The 14,718-nt window shown below is 43.2% G+C and overlaps 1 protein-coding gene across 1 annotated transcript; it reads left to right on the top strand.

Moving 5' to 3' along the window:
* Positions 1 to 1,153: 1,153 nt before the first annotated feature.
* On the top strand, positions 1,154 to 14,233 carry PSMC2 (proteasome 26S subunit, ATPase 2). Its single transcript, XM_030554478.1, has 12 exons — positions 1,154 to 1,342; positions 3,783 to 3,820; positions 4,463 to 4,544; positions 8,014 to 8,113; positions 8,933 to 9,064; positions 9,833 to 9,905; positions 10,033 to 10,128; positions 10,355 to 10,519; positions 11,439 to 11,526; positions 12,667 to 12,869; positions 13,404 to 13,500; positions 13,591 to 14,233. The coding sequence occupies exons 1-12, from the start codon at positions 1,273 to 1,275 to the stop codon at positions 13,746 to 13,748; spliced, it is 1,302 nt and encodes a 433-aa protein (XP_030410338.1). The 5' UTR covers positions 1,154 to 1,272; the 3' UTR covers positions 13,749 to 14,233.
* The last annotated feature ends 485 nt before the right edge of the window (positions 14,234 to 14,718 follow it).

Genomic DNA, 14,718 nt, shown 5'->3' with positions numbered 1-14,718 from the left:
TTTAGTCACAGATTTTAAAGCATGACATCCATGAGAATCCATAATTCCACACACAGAATTGTCACCTACATTTCACATTGGTGTTATTGACAGTCAGTTATTAAGTTTTCAAATGATAACTTACAAGGCATATTTCGGACAAATACCATTGCTGTAGTGTGGCAACCTTACATATACTTATGGACCTTTTTAAAGACTGTGCTAGTTCTCCTTTAAGCAAACCATTTTCACCAAATGCTGTCTCTGTGCAGTTTGAGGACCCTCTCAACAACTGTAGTTACAGGTGGTAGCTCCACAAATTCATTCATAGTGGGTGATAGTTTAACCCCACTGAAGTTAATGGGTCCGTTTTGCACCCAGCATTCTCATAACATAATAATGCTGTGCTGCTTGTGACACAAACTGTGGTGATTGCATGTGTGACCAATGCACGTTTCAGGGCTGAAAACCTTCTAGATGCAGAATTCAAAACCAGCTTTGTCAAGTAGGAAACAGTTGAAGTTGGAATTGGTGGGAGACTGAATCAAAGCATATTCAGCATTGCCCACTACCGCATCTTACAATATTTGGCGTTGTGTTCAAAGACTCAGTTCCTGGAGTCAAGTGATTACAGGAGAATCTCAGCTTTCCCTACCAATAAATAAATAAAAATCCAGACGTCCAAAGGCGGAGGGGGGGGCACTTGAAAAGGCAAAAGCTCCCTGCACCCGAGTGCTCAGAGCAGAAGGCAAAAGAAAGAAATCTCAAAAACGCTCATGGTTTTTAAGCCAAGCTCCGGCCGGGGTCTCTGAGGGGCCGCACCGGGAGCTGCACACCAAGGGCTCGGTGCAGGAATAATGCTGGTGCCTCGTTTGCCTGCCGCCCTGCTTCCCCTGAGCTGCCAGCGGCTGGGACTAGGGCGCGAAGCCAGCGGGCGAGTGCGCTGCCTCCTCCGTGGAATGTGCAAGCAGACGCAGGAACCCCACTGGCTGGCACTCGGGGGCGGGGGAAGAAAGCCCTTCGGCACCACTCCCTCCCTACCGGAAACAATACTGGGGGAACAGAACCCGCTTGCACGAGGCCAGCTTCCGTCTTCCGGCCAGTTGCCCCGAATACTGACCCCCGCAGGGCTGCTTTGCAGGGCGTGGCGGAAGCGGCCTGCGCCCCCAGTTCAGCCCAGCCGGAGCGGAAGCTGGTTGAGGTGCTGTGTCATGCATCCGGGGGCGGGTCGGCGCCTGCGCAGTGTGTCGGGACCGGGAGGCGACGCTTGAAGGGTTCAGTGTGGCCGCCGGGATGCCGGACTATCTGGGCGCCGATCAGCGCAAAACCAAGGAGGAGGAGAAGGAGGATAAACCCATCCGCGGTGAGGGGCCGGGCGGCCGCGGCCTCCTACCCGCCCGGGGCCTGGGGCCTGTATCCTGCTCCCTCGTCCTGCCCCGGCCCTTCTCCCGGGGCCCGCTGCCCTCTGGGCTCCGCTGCGCCGGAGACACCCGCAGCCGCGCCTGGCCGCCTCTAGGGCCCGGCGAGCTGGGCAGGGAGCCGAGCCGCAGAGGAGCCTGTGACTTCCTTAGGCTCCTGCAGGCAGCGCCCGGGACTCCGGGTCCCACTCGACTTCTGTAGGGCCAGGAGCGGCCCAGCCTTCCCCGCCCGCCCGTGGGGCTTGTCCGCGACCCGGGGCAGGTCACTCGGGGACGTCTGCGCTGCGGCTGGCCCGCGTCAGCTGACTCGGGCTCCGGGGCTGAAAAAAGGCGGCGTGTGAACCCGACCGTCTACCCAGAAATGTTTAGACCCGCTTGAGCCCTGGGAGCCCAGGTCAGCTGACCTGTGCCAGGGCTTCTGTCCCCGTGTCGACGTACACTCGAGGCTGGGATTTTCAAAGGGAGTTGGGCATCACAGTGCCGAGAAAATCACTCAACTCTACAAAGCCTGAGTTTGGGTCCTCCTCTTATACAACGAGCAGAGGGAGAGAAATGCAAGCCACACACTCAGCATGCTAGGCAGATTGCTACCCAAGTCAATGAGAGACACTGACCAGAGAGCATAACCTAAACCTCACTACTCTCAAATATAGGTGGTTAAGTTCAGGCTGGAGGGAAGTCTTAGCAAAGTGGACCCAACAATGAGTTAGGGGTCTGCCTCTCTCCACAAGACAGGGAGCAGGGGGTTGTGTGCACCCCATAACTTTTAGCCCAGTATCACCACTCTTCTGAAAGGTGGGATACCCCTGTTCAAACTTATCTTTGTGATGGATGCGCTAACCACTGAGCTACTGGATTTTCTCGCGTCTGGCTCCATCAGTCTCTCCAGTTGAAGGTGTTCCAGTTGGTACAGGGGGTGGCTGAACCCTAAAATTCCCATTTCTTGTTTGGGTGCCCTAACCACTGGCCTCTCTCTAACCCGTGACTATATAATTATTATTCTGCGTATTGATAAGGTGGGCTGCAGCACTATCACCACCTCCTCAAGCCAGATTTTGAGTTGGACCTGATCCAGTATGTGTACTCGAAGGCTGCTTGGTGGATTGGGTCCCATGTGTGAGATAAGGCCAAATGCCTATCATTCCCTGTTTCATGATTTGCTCTGGAGCTTAGGCACATACAGGATTTGATTGGAGTTCCTTGGATCACAGTAGAACCGAAACTGGGACTTAGGTGCCTAAGTCTAGGGTTTAGGCACCTAAGTACCTTTGTGGATCTCGCCCTTAATGGGTCTAGACCTCCATTCACTTTCCATAAAACGGGTAATAGCACTTCCCTACCTCCCAGGGGTATTGGGAGGATAACTACATTGAAGGTGCAAAGTATCACAGAGTAGCTGTGTTAGTTTGTATCCACAAAACCAAGGAGTCTGGTGGCACCTTATTTGGGCATAAGCTGCCCCAGACTCCTTGTTACATTAAAGATTGTGAAGCACTTGGAGATCTACTGATAGAAAAAGCACTATATGAATAAACATCAGCCCCTAGTGCTGTCTGCAGTGAGGATCGCTCAGAAATGTGAGCCTCGTGTAATGAACATATTTGTGGCTGCACTCACACGCCAACACTATCTACCTTGCTGTCAAGCACTGAATAAATGGGGAGGGAATCAGTGCTTTTTTGGGGACCTCTACGTTACCTGCAAAACCTTTGTGTCACATCTTGCCCTCTAACAGTCAAATTATTGGATTGATGTAATGACTCCTACTCCTTGTTTGTTGGTAACTTCAGCACAAGAGTGTCTTAGATTTTGAAATAGGGTCCTGTTCTTCCCGCAACCGAAATGCAGTGTTAGGCTGGTAATCAGTATGCTGGTATGCAGTGGTATGCTTGGTGTGCAGGTGTGCATTTAGTTATGGACAGTTGTAGAAGTATCTATGAGAGGTTAGTATCAGAACAAATGACATCTGGATTTTGGACAATTGTTGAGACTGTCAGGAAGCAGAACTTGATCAGTTTGCTTATTTGTTATTTCCTTTTCTCCAGTCCTTGTTTATATATAGACTCTTAAGCTCATAAGCTCTTTTGGACAGACTGCTTTCATGTTGGTCATTGAGATGCCTAGCTTAGTATGGGTGTGTGATAAATAACAGTGCAGTACTACTTCATCCCTGCAAGTAGTTGGAGAATTGTCTAACTCTTGCTTGTCATGGATATCTGGCTTTATTGCATGGTACTCTGGTTTAGTCTTTAAAAAAAACAAAATAACACCAACGCCCTCAGCCCCATATCATAGGTGGGTGTCTGAATTCACATCTTTAGAAACAAAATTAGACACAATTTTGTTCTTACAACTGAAAGCTAATTCTTGTGTATCTTGTTTCAGCATTGGATGAAGGGGATATTGCCTTGCTGAAAACCTATGTAAGTATCCTACATAACTAGAATGGTAAAGAAAAACATGAAAATCTAATTAACTGAATCAAGGCAAAACGGTATCTTCCAAACTGATCTTATTTGGAAATAACCAGTACATCTGTTTCCCTGTTCCTCTTTAAAATTTACTCCATCTCTGCAACCTCTCTCCCCTAAACCATTTGCTCCCCACCCCAAAAACAACAAAACTCCTACAGATTTAAATATTACTTGTCTGTGAAAGAACTATGACCAGATAACTTAAGCTTGCAATTTCTTGTATTTCTGTTTTAAAATATCTGACTATCAATGGCCTGAATTTCATTTACCCTTTATTCTTCTAGAGAATTTTATGTGCCTTAGTGTAAATGAAATGGACCTGAATTTGAGAATAAATTATGAATATAATTTACGTGTATTTTGGCTCCTGTTTGTAACAATGGACATTTGACTCTGTTTTAATATCAGTACTGTTTTTCAAGCCAAATACTGACTTTAAAAACTACATATCAAGGTCAAGTTAATCTCTGAGGTTAACAAATAACTATATTGACCATCTCAACAGAGGTTAGTAACTGTCTAGCATACATAAATATGTGTACATGTATTTCTTAAGTTACTGAAGTGCACACAATTATTCTTCTGTTCCAGGGCCAGAGCACGTACTCAAGGCAGATTAAGCAGGTAGAAGATGATATTCAGCAGCTACTTAAGAAAATTAATGAGCTCACTGGTATGTGCTTTTCTTAAAGTAAAATTTAATAGATTATCAAAACTAAGCAGACAACTGTGATTTTTGATTTCACAAGAGCAGACTTTGGGAAACTAAGGGAGAGGATTAAAGAAGTCACTGGACTGAATAGCTCAAGGACTTAAATATGGAAGAGGCTTGGAGTTTCTTCAGATCAGCTAAACAAAAACTATCTAAAATTTGCATTCCAAGAAAGGGGAAAAGAAACTTGTATGGAAAGGTTCCAGACCGAGCTGGATTAATAACCATATCAAAAGGTTATTAGGAGTAAGCAGCGAGCCTATAGGGAATAGAAAAAGGAGTTGATTAGCAAAGAAAGCTGCATCCTGGAGGCTAGTAAATGCAGAAATAACGTGAGAATTGCTAAAAGCCAAGCTGAATTAGTTTTTGCCAAGGAAATTACAAATAAATAAGAGGAGGTTTTTTAGTTATATAAATAAAAAGTATAAGGAAGGATGAGATTGGGCCACTATGCACTGTGGAATAGGAGATTAAAGATAATCTATGTAAGTCCCAAAAACTAAATGAATACTTTGCCTCGGTTTTCAATAACAATGCTAATATGAAATGTGCATGAAGGCAGTATGGCTGATGGAAAGAGTGTCTAAAATGGAAATGTTCAGGTATGAGGTAGAAGAAGAATGTAAAGAGTTTAATGTGCTCAGTGTGGGGGGACCAGACAGTTTCCATCTCAGAATACTGAAAGAACTGGCTCACGTTACTGCTTTCCAGTAGATTTATTAAAAATTCTTTCTATCTATTCGAGGATAATACTGGAATATAATCAACACCATACATATATTTAAGAAAGCGGGGAAAAAAGTGATCTGGGAAATACCTGTTAATCTGACCTCAGTGGTATTCAAAGTTTTAGAACAAATCATGAAAGAAAGAATAATTACATTCATAGAGGTAATTGGTAAAGAGGAGATAATGCAACATGGTTTTACCAAAGGTAGATCATGCCAGACTAAACTGATTTCCTTCTTTGAGAAAATAACTGATTTTTTTTTAGATAAGCAAGTGCATTTGACACAGCACCACATAGGAAATTATTAGTGAAATGAGGGAAGAGGGGATCAGTACAATATTGTAAGGTGGATAAGGAATTGGCTAGATGGGAGTAGGCAGCAGGTTGTGCTGAAAGGTGAATTATTGAACTGGAGTTATGTTACTAGTAGAATTCCTCAGGGATCGGTCTTGGGACCAATCTTATTTAATACTTTTAGTAATGACCTCAATCAGGACGCTGTGGGCCAGGTGCTGCTGGTGAGTAGAGCCCTGTGCAGTTGTATCTGCATCCAATCCACTATCCACAAAAATGGTCCGCAGGTATCCGCGGATTGGCAAGGCTCTACTCATTAGTAGGAAGTGACAGAAGAGGAGGGAGACCTGCGTGTGTGGGTTAATCACAGGATGACTATGAGCCACCAATGTGATGCAGCTGTGAAAAAGGCAAATGCGATCCTAGGAAGTGTGATTAGGCAAGGCATTTCCAGGAGAGAGAGCAATATTAATGCCATGATAGAAGGCCCTGGTAAGACTTCATTTGGAATGGTATGTACAATATTGGTCACCATGTTCATGGAAGATGAATTTAGACTGGAACAGGTGCAGAGAGTAGCTGCTAAGATGATTGGTGAATGGAGGGCCTGTATGATGAGAGGAGACTAAAGAGCTTGGCTTGTATAGTCTCACAAAAAGAAGGCTGAGTGGGGTATGATTTTTCTCCCTAAATGCGTTAGGGGTAAATACCAGGAAGGATGGAGAGCTAGAAGAGCAAATGGGTATAAACTGGCCATGAGCAAATTCAGGCTGGAAATTAAAAGAAGGTTTCTGACCATCAGACGGGTAAGGTTCTGGAACAGCCTCCTAAGAGGAAGAGTGGGGGCAAACAACTTAACGTTTTAAGAGACATCTGGACAAATTTATGAGTGCAGTTGTATGACAAGGTTGGTTGTGACAGTAGCAGGTAAGGCTCAACATCCCAGGGGCTCACTTCCAGTCCTAAAATTTGTACTTCAGGGTTTCAGGCAATTACAAGCAGGGGTCAGGAAGAAAATCCACCTCTCTCTCCAATGTGTCCTGTGAAGGTTGGGATGGCTCCAGCTAGAGATGAGACATTGAATGGGGAGGGCAAGGGGCTTGGAGGTGGCACCAACCATTCTTTCTCTCAGGTGATTGGCTGGCTGGTTCTTGCTCACATGCTCGGGGTCCTACTGATGGCCAAGTGTGGTGTCAAGAAGGAATTTTCCTCAGGTCAGATTGTCAGTGACCATAGGTGTTTTTCTCCTTTGTCTGCAGCATCTTGGTGCAGGTCAATTGCCGGGATTATTTGGGTATATCTCATGTAATCATTTCTCTCCCATTGCAGGGACTCAGGCATTGGTACATCTTGGACCTTCCTAATCTCTGCGTGTGGCACAGGATAGTCTAGTCTCCTGTGGGCTGCAAGACATTAGTCTAGTTTTGGCTGTTGGTTTAGTGTGCAGGTGCTGGGCAGTGTTAATGGCCTATGATATACAGGAGTCAGCCTTTAGTGGTCCCTTCTGGCCTTAAACTCTCTGACTGTATGTGCATTATAATTGTAAGTTCGCTGTGTTATTCTTTCATTGTGTTACATCTTCTATGAAGCAAAACCTAATATTCTGTGTCATGGATCTCTTACGTGTTAAGGGCCTCATTCTGATTTCTTGATCGAATGTCCATCACCTGTAAAACTGGATACTGTGCTTGTGTTTCATATATACTTCGTATCTAAGCTCCAGAGTTGGCTTTAAGACTCTTAAAGGTGATCTGCAAAGGAGAGGTGGAAAATCTGGATTTATGCCCTCTTCTGCTGCTTCATGATGTGTAGAGAAGCCAGAAAAGTCACTAGCCCTCCTCCTCCCTTTAAACATTAAAAAAACAGGGAATATTGACTTTTGTCTTCCCTGTTTTTGTGTGGGACATGGTGGTGGGCTCTCAGTTCTGACTTGACAGGCTGAGTGTTGAATCTTAAAAATGTTTCTTCTTCCAAGTACTTACTTACAAGGTACTTGAATTATAACATTTACAGTAGTTTGAACAAAAATCACTTTCCCTCTAAATCATGATTAACTTCACTGGTATGTTTACTTTCACCCTATTAGTTCTCCAGTGGTCCATAAAGTCTGCTAAGCAAGAACAAAGTAGACAAGACCTGAGTTTCTAAATAATAATAATAATATAAAGGTGGGAGGAGAGAGAGTTTTTTAGACTGTTTCTGGAACATCATGAAAAGAACTGACATAAATCCCACAGTTTTCCCTTTGCAGGTCACATTTAAAGTACCTGTAAAAGCTTCCTCTCAGCATATGCCCTTTTCTCTGATGTGACTGGTGGGTAATGTTTGTCGAACACTGAGTGTGGAATATCATTGATGTGATCAGTGAACTGGCTTTTCCTTCTAACTGTGCTATTTTCTGTGTAGGGATCAAGGAGTCAGACACAGGCCTGGCCCCTCCTGCCCTCTGGGATCTGGCTGCAGATAAGCAAACTCTGCAAAGTGAGCAGCCACTACAGGTAGCCAGGTATGTATGTTCTGTGGATTCTCTCATATGAGCTATGTGGTATTATAAAATACATAGCATTTATCATTCTATTTGCAGCACCTGTCTTCTTCCCACATGACTCCTGGTAAAAACTTAAATTGGTTCTTATGTATTTCTAAGGAGTCACTTACTGCGGTATCTAAATGCTCACATGTTAACCTTTGTGAAATATGAGAAGTATGCCATAGCTGGAATAGTGATAGGATTATGAGTTACAGCACTACTACAACAATAAAATCATAAACATACCAGCTATATGTAAGGCTACGATTTGGTCACAGAGGTTGCGGAAGTTACGGAATCCATGACTTCAGCCTGCAGCCGCTGGGAGTTGCAGGGTACCCCTACCTCCCGTGGTGGCTGGGGGGGGGGGAATCCCCCGGAAGCTCCCCAGTCCTGTGTGGGCAGCGGTGGGGGTGGGGAGAAATCTCCTGGCAGCTCCCCAGACCCTGTGGATGGTGGGGACCCCCGCAGCTCCTTGCCACTGGGCAGGGGCCGCAGCTCCCAGCCCCACAGCAGGGTAGGGTGCTGGACCCTTCTCCTTTCCTGTTCTGTCATGGACATTTTTACTAAAAGTCAGGGACAGGTCAGGCTTCTGTGAATTTTTGTGACTTGTCTGTGACTTTTACTAAAAATACCCATGACAAAATCGTATCCGTAGCTGTATGATTTCATAAAGGCACTTAAGAGTACAAACTAAGCATCTTTAATAATTGATTGTTTGATGCTTGTGGAAGTAACAAGAAGCTTCATTTGTCTAACTCGTGGCCTGCGTTAGTGAACTGTCTTTTCTGCTAGGTGTACAAAGATAATCAATGCAGATTCTGAGGATCCCAAGTACATTATCAATGTCAAACAATTTGCCAAATTTGTGGTGGACCTCAGTGATCAGGTAGCACCTACTGACATTGAAGAGGGGATGAGAGTTGGGTAAGTAAAGACAGACTTCTAAGACCAGTAAGTGTAACTATAGACAGAAGCTTCCTTTCCTGTAAGATGTAATGATTTAGTCTCACAGTTTAGTGTTCTGCAGTCAGTCATATTCACTGGTTGAGTGTCATCTGGTATCACTGACATGTAATTATATACACAGTAGTAGAGTTAGTGGGAAACCTTTTGATGATTTCCATTGGAAAACGCTGATTTGTCAAAATTGAAATATTCTGCAGGATGAAATTCTGACAAGCCAGGCAGGGTTCAGATGGAACCTTGCCTGCCAGGCAGGTTTCAAAACTGTTGGTTTCCTGCCAGCTTGCCCACTCACCTCCTTGGCAGCCCAGGCTTTCAGGCTCCAAGCACTTCAGCAGGCTGATAGAGAGCAGAGAACTCCAGGTTTGCGGCTTCTTGGTACCTGGGGTTCCAGGCTCGTGACTTCTCAGCAGCCTGGAAGCCATGGATGCCTAGGCTTCCCAGCTGCCCGCCTGGTGGACTGCTGTGGCTCTGGGCAGCTCAGGGGTCTTGGAAATGTTTCCAAATGTCCAAAGTGTTGTTACTACTTTTTCAAAACAGACTGGAATTCCTTTCCATGGGAATTCTCAGTTTCTTAGGGATGGGCTCAGGCTGATGCTGGAGAAAAGAGAACTAGCAAGATTTTACCCCTTCACATTACAGAGGGTTTTTGTTTAAATTACAGTTCAGTTGTGTTAGCGTGAGAAATATTAAAATGAAAATAATGCTCTTCTTACACCTTCCCACCAGTGTGGACAGAAACAAGTATCAGATCCATATCCCCTTGCCTCCAAAGATTGACCCAACGGTTACTATGATGCAGGTGAGAACTCCCTTTGCTTACTACATTTTTTCAAACTTGCTTAGCTTAAAATGTTGACGTCTCTGGCTGAATTCTGCTATTGCAGTAGCAAGTTGTTCAAATGTGCACTTATCTGTTTGTTTTGCAGGTAGAGGAAAAACCTGATGTCACTTACAGCGATGTTGGTGGTTGCAAAGAACAGATTGAAAAGCTGAGAGAGGTGGTTGAAACTCCTCTGCTTCATGTAAGTAACTCATAGATTGTGACTCAATGTTTTGATAACATTTTCTTTATACGGTGACTTGTCATGCCTTTCCAAGTATTGAGATGTCTGAATGTAAACACCCCAGCACAGCTAAAAGTAGCTTTTCAGTGAAAATGGACTAGCTTATTTTTTATTTCATTAGCAAAGCTGATTTATCACCAATCTGCACATAAAGATTCTAATCTCCTGTTTCTTCCCTTCACAGCCTGAGAGGTTTGTTAACCTTGGGATTGAGCCCCCCAAAGGAGTACTTCTCTTTGGGCCACCTGGTACAGGCAAAACCCTCTGTGCCCGTGCTGTTGCTAACAGGACTGATGCCTGCTTCATCAGAGTGATTGGATCTGAATTGGTGCAGAAATATGTAGGAGAGGTAATACCAAATATTATGTAAAAGTTGGAGCAAACTGCAGACTCCAAGTGGTGGAGGCCAAGCATTTTAATAGCTTGTTTAGCTGCAATGTCTAAGTTTCGTAGACTCAAGGGGGCATAAAAACTGCAAAGCATATAATTGCAGGTAATAGACTAACAACACTAAAAGAATGAAATCTTAAAATCTTGGTTACTCTACATCTGAAATTTTTAAAAGCAGTCATTGGCATTAGATCAGCGCTGAATGGTTTGAAAATCCCATCTGGAATTTATCATTAAGCTTCTCACAGAAGTGACTCAGAGCTCTTGTGGCCTCACACAGTTCTAGTGAATGGAGTAATCTTAAAATTTGTGACACCTGGGAGGAGGGATAGCTCAGTGGTTTGAGCATTGGCTTGCTAAACCCAGGGTTGTGAGTTCAGTCCTTGAGGGGGCCATTTAGGGGACTGGGGTAAAAATCTGTGTGGGCATTGGTCCTGCTTTGAGCAGGGGGTTGGACTAGATGACCTCCTGAGGTCCCTTCCAAACCTAATCTTCTATGATCTGTGGATGAAAAGTGCTATATGAGAATGAAAAATTATTGTTGGCAGCTTGTACTACTGCTGGTTGAAGTTTGAAAGTAGCAACCTTTATTTTACAGGCAGTTGGGTTGGAAGCTTCCATGAGCACTAAATTCAAAGAACTTAAAAAAAAAAAAATAATAATAATCTGAAATAACTGTGTTGGTGCTTGTGTGTGGGCCCAGGATAAAGTATCCTGAGGGGCATCCAAACCTGCCAGAGTTGTACAAATATGTGCAAATCAAAAAGTAGGAGTTGTTTCATAATTGTAAGTCTCCAGTTATCACTTGGAAAGCTTCACTGTTTGCTTTAAAATCTTTACTTGAGCCAGCCTGTAACAAAATCTTATCTTCTTATTAGGGAGCTCGAATGGTTCGTGAACTCTTTGAAATGGCCAGAACTAAGAAAGCTTGTCTTATATTCTTTGATGAAATCGATGCCATTGGAGGTATGCTTGCAGCATGCATAGTTTTTATTCTTTATATAGCGAACTTTAAAAAATTACATGCCAATTCCTTGATTTTATAATTCTCTTTTCACATTGTAATTCCTCATTATCAGGACTTGCATTCCATAAATCACAGCTTTGTAAATCATTAAAACTTAGGAAAACTGTCACTCTAACCTCAGTTCAGCTATATTTACTGCAGAGGGAACTATCAAGAAACGGTTAATAAAATCTGAACACATTTAATCCTGAACAGAAGTAATTTATTTCAGTAATCAAAGTACAAAGTGACAAAACTTAAGATAGGATCTTTTACAAATACAGTACAAGCAAGTTGCTGTACAATTTAATTCTTAAACATTTTTCTTAAATGTTTAACAAAAAAATTAAACAATGTAAACTTAACATTTCTTCACACTTCTGAAACAGATCTGTTTTCCTCAACAAAATCTGTTCCTATTTATTTGCATGCTCAATGGCTGTTCACAAAAGCTGGTCTTTAATGGTGCCACTGTATTTTGCTTTGGGGAAAGTTTTTTATATGGATTTTATAAACCTAAGAAAAGCAGGTGTGTTCCTCATTGACAAGAGCAATACCCATCTCTCTCAGGGCTTGTCTACATTACCAGCTGGATCGATGAGGAGTGATTGATCCAGCGGGGGTCGATTTATCATGTCTAGTCTAGACACGCTAAATCGACCGAGCACACTCCCGTTGACTCCGGTACTCCACCAGGGTGAGAGGCGCAGGGGGAGTCGACAGGTAAGGGTCAGCTGTTGACTTACCGCAGTGAAGACACTGCGATTAGAAGATCTAAGTACGTTGACTTCAGCTACTCATGTAGCTGACATTGCGTAACTTAGATGAACACACCACCACCACCCCCGCCACCCCAGTGTAGACCAGGCCTCAGACAAGAGATAAAAAATATTTTGCCTGCTTATCTTCCTCTTAGCTGAAGAAGATGCATTCCAAATAAAGGATAAACCACTTTGTTTTGGTAATTGTCATGCATTCATGTACAGCTGTGACTGTTATGACATATCCTTTATTTGTTTCTTGGTAACAACAATGGGATTTATCCTCACTAGAAAAGAGCCTTTTCTGTGTCTTGATGTGCAATGGTCTTCTCTCTGCAGGTGCTCGTTTTGATGATGGGGCTGGAGGAGACAATGAAGTTCAGCGTACTATGCTGGAGTTGATCAACCAGCTGGATGGATTTGATCCAAGAGGCAATATTAAAGTGCTGATGGCAACAAACAGACCTGATACTTTGGATCCAGCACTGATGAGGCCTGGGAGACTGGACAGGAAGATTGAATTTAGCTTACCTGATCTTGAGGTTAGAACTGCTTGTTTTCAATGCTAAGCTAACAGAGAGCAAAGCAGTAGTTGTTTCAGACTTTAATATTCTGCTGCAGTTTAGAGAGAGAGAATACAAGCACCTGTCAAGGAGCTGTACACTTGAAGTTCAAATGTGCAAAAAAAGCATGAGTCCATCCCCACAGGCAGAGCCCTGAACAGTAGCTGTGCTTTGCAGTGTACTCCCAACTCAGTAAATCTACTCTATTGGACCAAGTCAGGAAGTAGGTTAGAAAGTTCTAGCCCCCTCCTCTCTTGATTTGCATTGCAAGGAGAGAGGAGGTCTTTTGTGATTTGTCAGAGCACTTCTAATTAGTATCTTTGCTGTGTGCCATAAACTCTTTGCTTTCTATTAATCAAATAGGCCAGTTCAGAAATAGCGTTACGGTTTCCTACCAGTAGGTGGAGTAGGAAACAAGACTGAAGCAGCGTTCCACAGGCTGAGTACTCTACTTCACGTCCTAGCTCCCTGCATCAAATCTTTTCTCTCACCCTCAAATTTCTGTTTTTTTAGGGACGAACTCACATATTCAAGATTCATGCTCGTTCAATGAGTGTTGAAAGAGACATAAGATTTGAGTTGTTGGCTCGACTGTGTCCTAACAGCACAGGTAAGTTGAATCCCTATGACTTGTATGCTGTTTGTTTGTTGTGTAAGTGTGCAATGTGCAGGTGTTAAATCCATCTGTCTTCTTTGAAAGGTGCTGAAATTCGCAGTGTCTGCACAGAGGCAGGCATGTTTGCCATCAGAGCACGTCGAAAAATCGCTACAGAGAAAGACTTCCTAGAAGCTGTGAACAAAGTCATTAAGTCGTATGCAAAATTCAGTGCTACGCCCAGATACATGACCTACAACTAACAATAGGAACATATTTTCCTTTAATTTCAAGAAGTTAATCTTGCTATTAAACAAAAAGCCTGAGTAACTGTTCAGGGTGTGGTTGCTGTCTAATCTTGTTCTGAGTCTAGAAATAAAATATATAATTCTAAATGACAGGCTGGTAGGTAGTTATTTTTCTTTAAGTGTGTTCAACACTAATTAATCAGTGCTGCAGTGGAAAATGATGCAAGACTGAGATTCAGTCAGGGATTGTTACAACCCTGCAAAACCTGCTGCAAACGTAACAGTGAAACCAATTAGATTAAGTTTAATATGCAATCTAAATCCACTGTTTTTAAACTTTTTTTTTTTTTTTACTGTCAAGTTTCTGGTAGTGCCCCCAGCATGCTAAGCATGGTACACAAAAAGAAGGCATTATCCCTATTATCACAACTTAAAACAAACCAAGAAGCATGGAGGGTGTAACAGAAATGTGCTAGATTACTATTAAAAGTGAAACTTTACTTTTGTCTGTGTTGTATTGGTTTAGCCAGTGTTAGCTTGGCTAATGAAAATCAATGAGTCTGTTTCTAGTTTAAAGTTCTCAAGTACGGCACTGTGTGGCATTGTGCTAAAAAGAACTTTTAAGATTTTTCAAAAAAAATTATGGAGACACCTTCTTTGACCTTTTCTTTCCTTTTTTTTTTTTTTTTTTTTTTTTCTCATTGAGCTTACATTTTAGCAAGTTTTATCTCAAACTAAACTGCCAGCTTAATTTTAGTTGTTTCCCATCACCTGTCTTCCAGTTCCTGGTTGCGGGCAGGGGCTGGTGTCAGCAACACAAAGCAGAGCAGTGTCCCAGCTTTTACGTGAGGAGTAGGCTAGTTAAGTATACCCCGAGGAGCTAGTTTGGAGGCCTAAAGAGTGGTCAGAGAGCTCCCCCCTCTCTATTCTTAGCAGCTGTATTTTTAAAGGGAAAGTCTAAAGTCTGGCTGCTTGGAGCAATACA

Source organism: Gopherus evgoodei, chromosome 1 (assembly GCF_007399415.2).
Source record: "Gopherus evgoodei ecotype Sinaloan lineage chromosome 1, rGopEvg1_v1.p, whole genome shotgun sequence".
NCBI lineage: Eukaryota > Metazoa > Chordata > Testudines > Testudinidae > Gopherus > Gopherus evgoodei.
The sequence above is the reverse complement of the archived record's forward strand: the minus strand, read 5'-3'. Positions and strand labels throughout refer to the sequence as shown.

What these genes read in the sequence shown, in the direction of transcription:
- PSMC2 (XM_030554478.1), top strand. Translation starts at nt 1,273, where the DNA reads ATGCCGGACTATCTGGGCGCCGATCAGCGCAAAACCAAGGAGGAGGAG. An exon ending in TTAGCTTACCTGATCTTGAG is followed by an intron (nt 12,870 to 13,403) that starts GTTAGAACTGCT and finishes CTGTTTTTTTAG; the next exon opens with GGACGAACTCACATATTCAA. An exon ending in ACTGTGTCCTAACAGCACAG is followed by an intron (nt 13,501 to 13,590) that starts GTAAGTTGAATC and finishes CTTCTTTGAAAG; the next exon opens with GTGCTGAAATTCGCAGTGTC.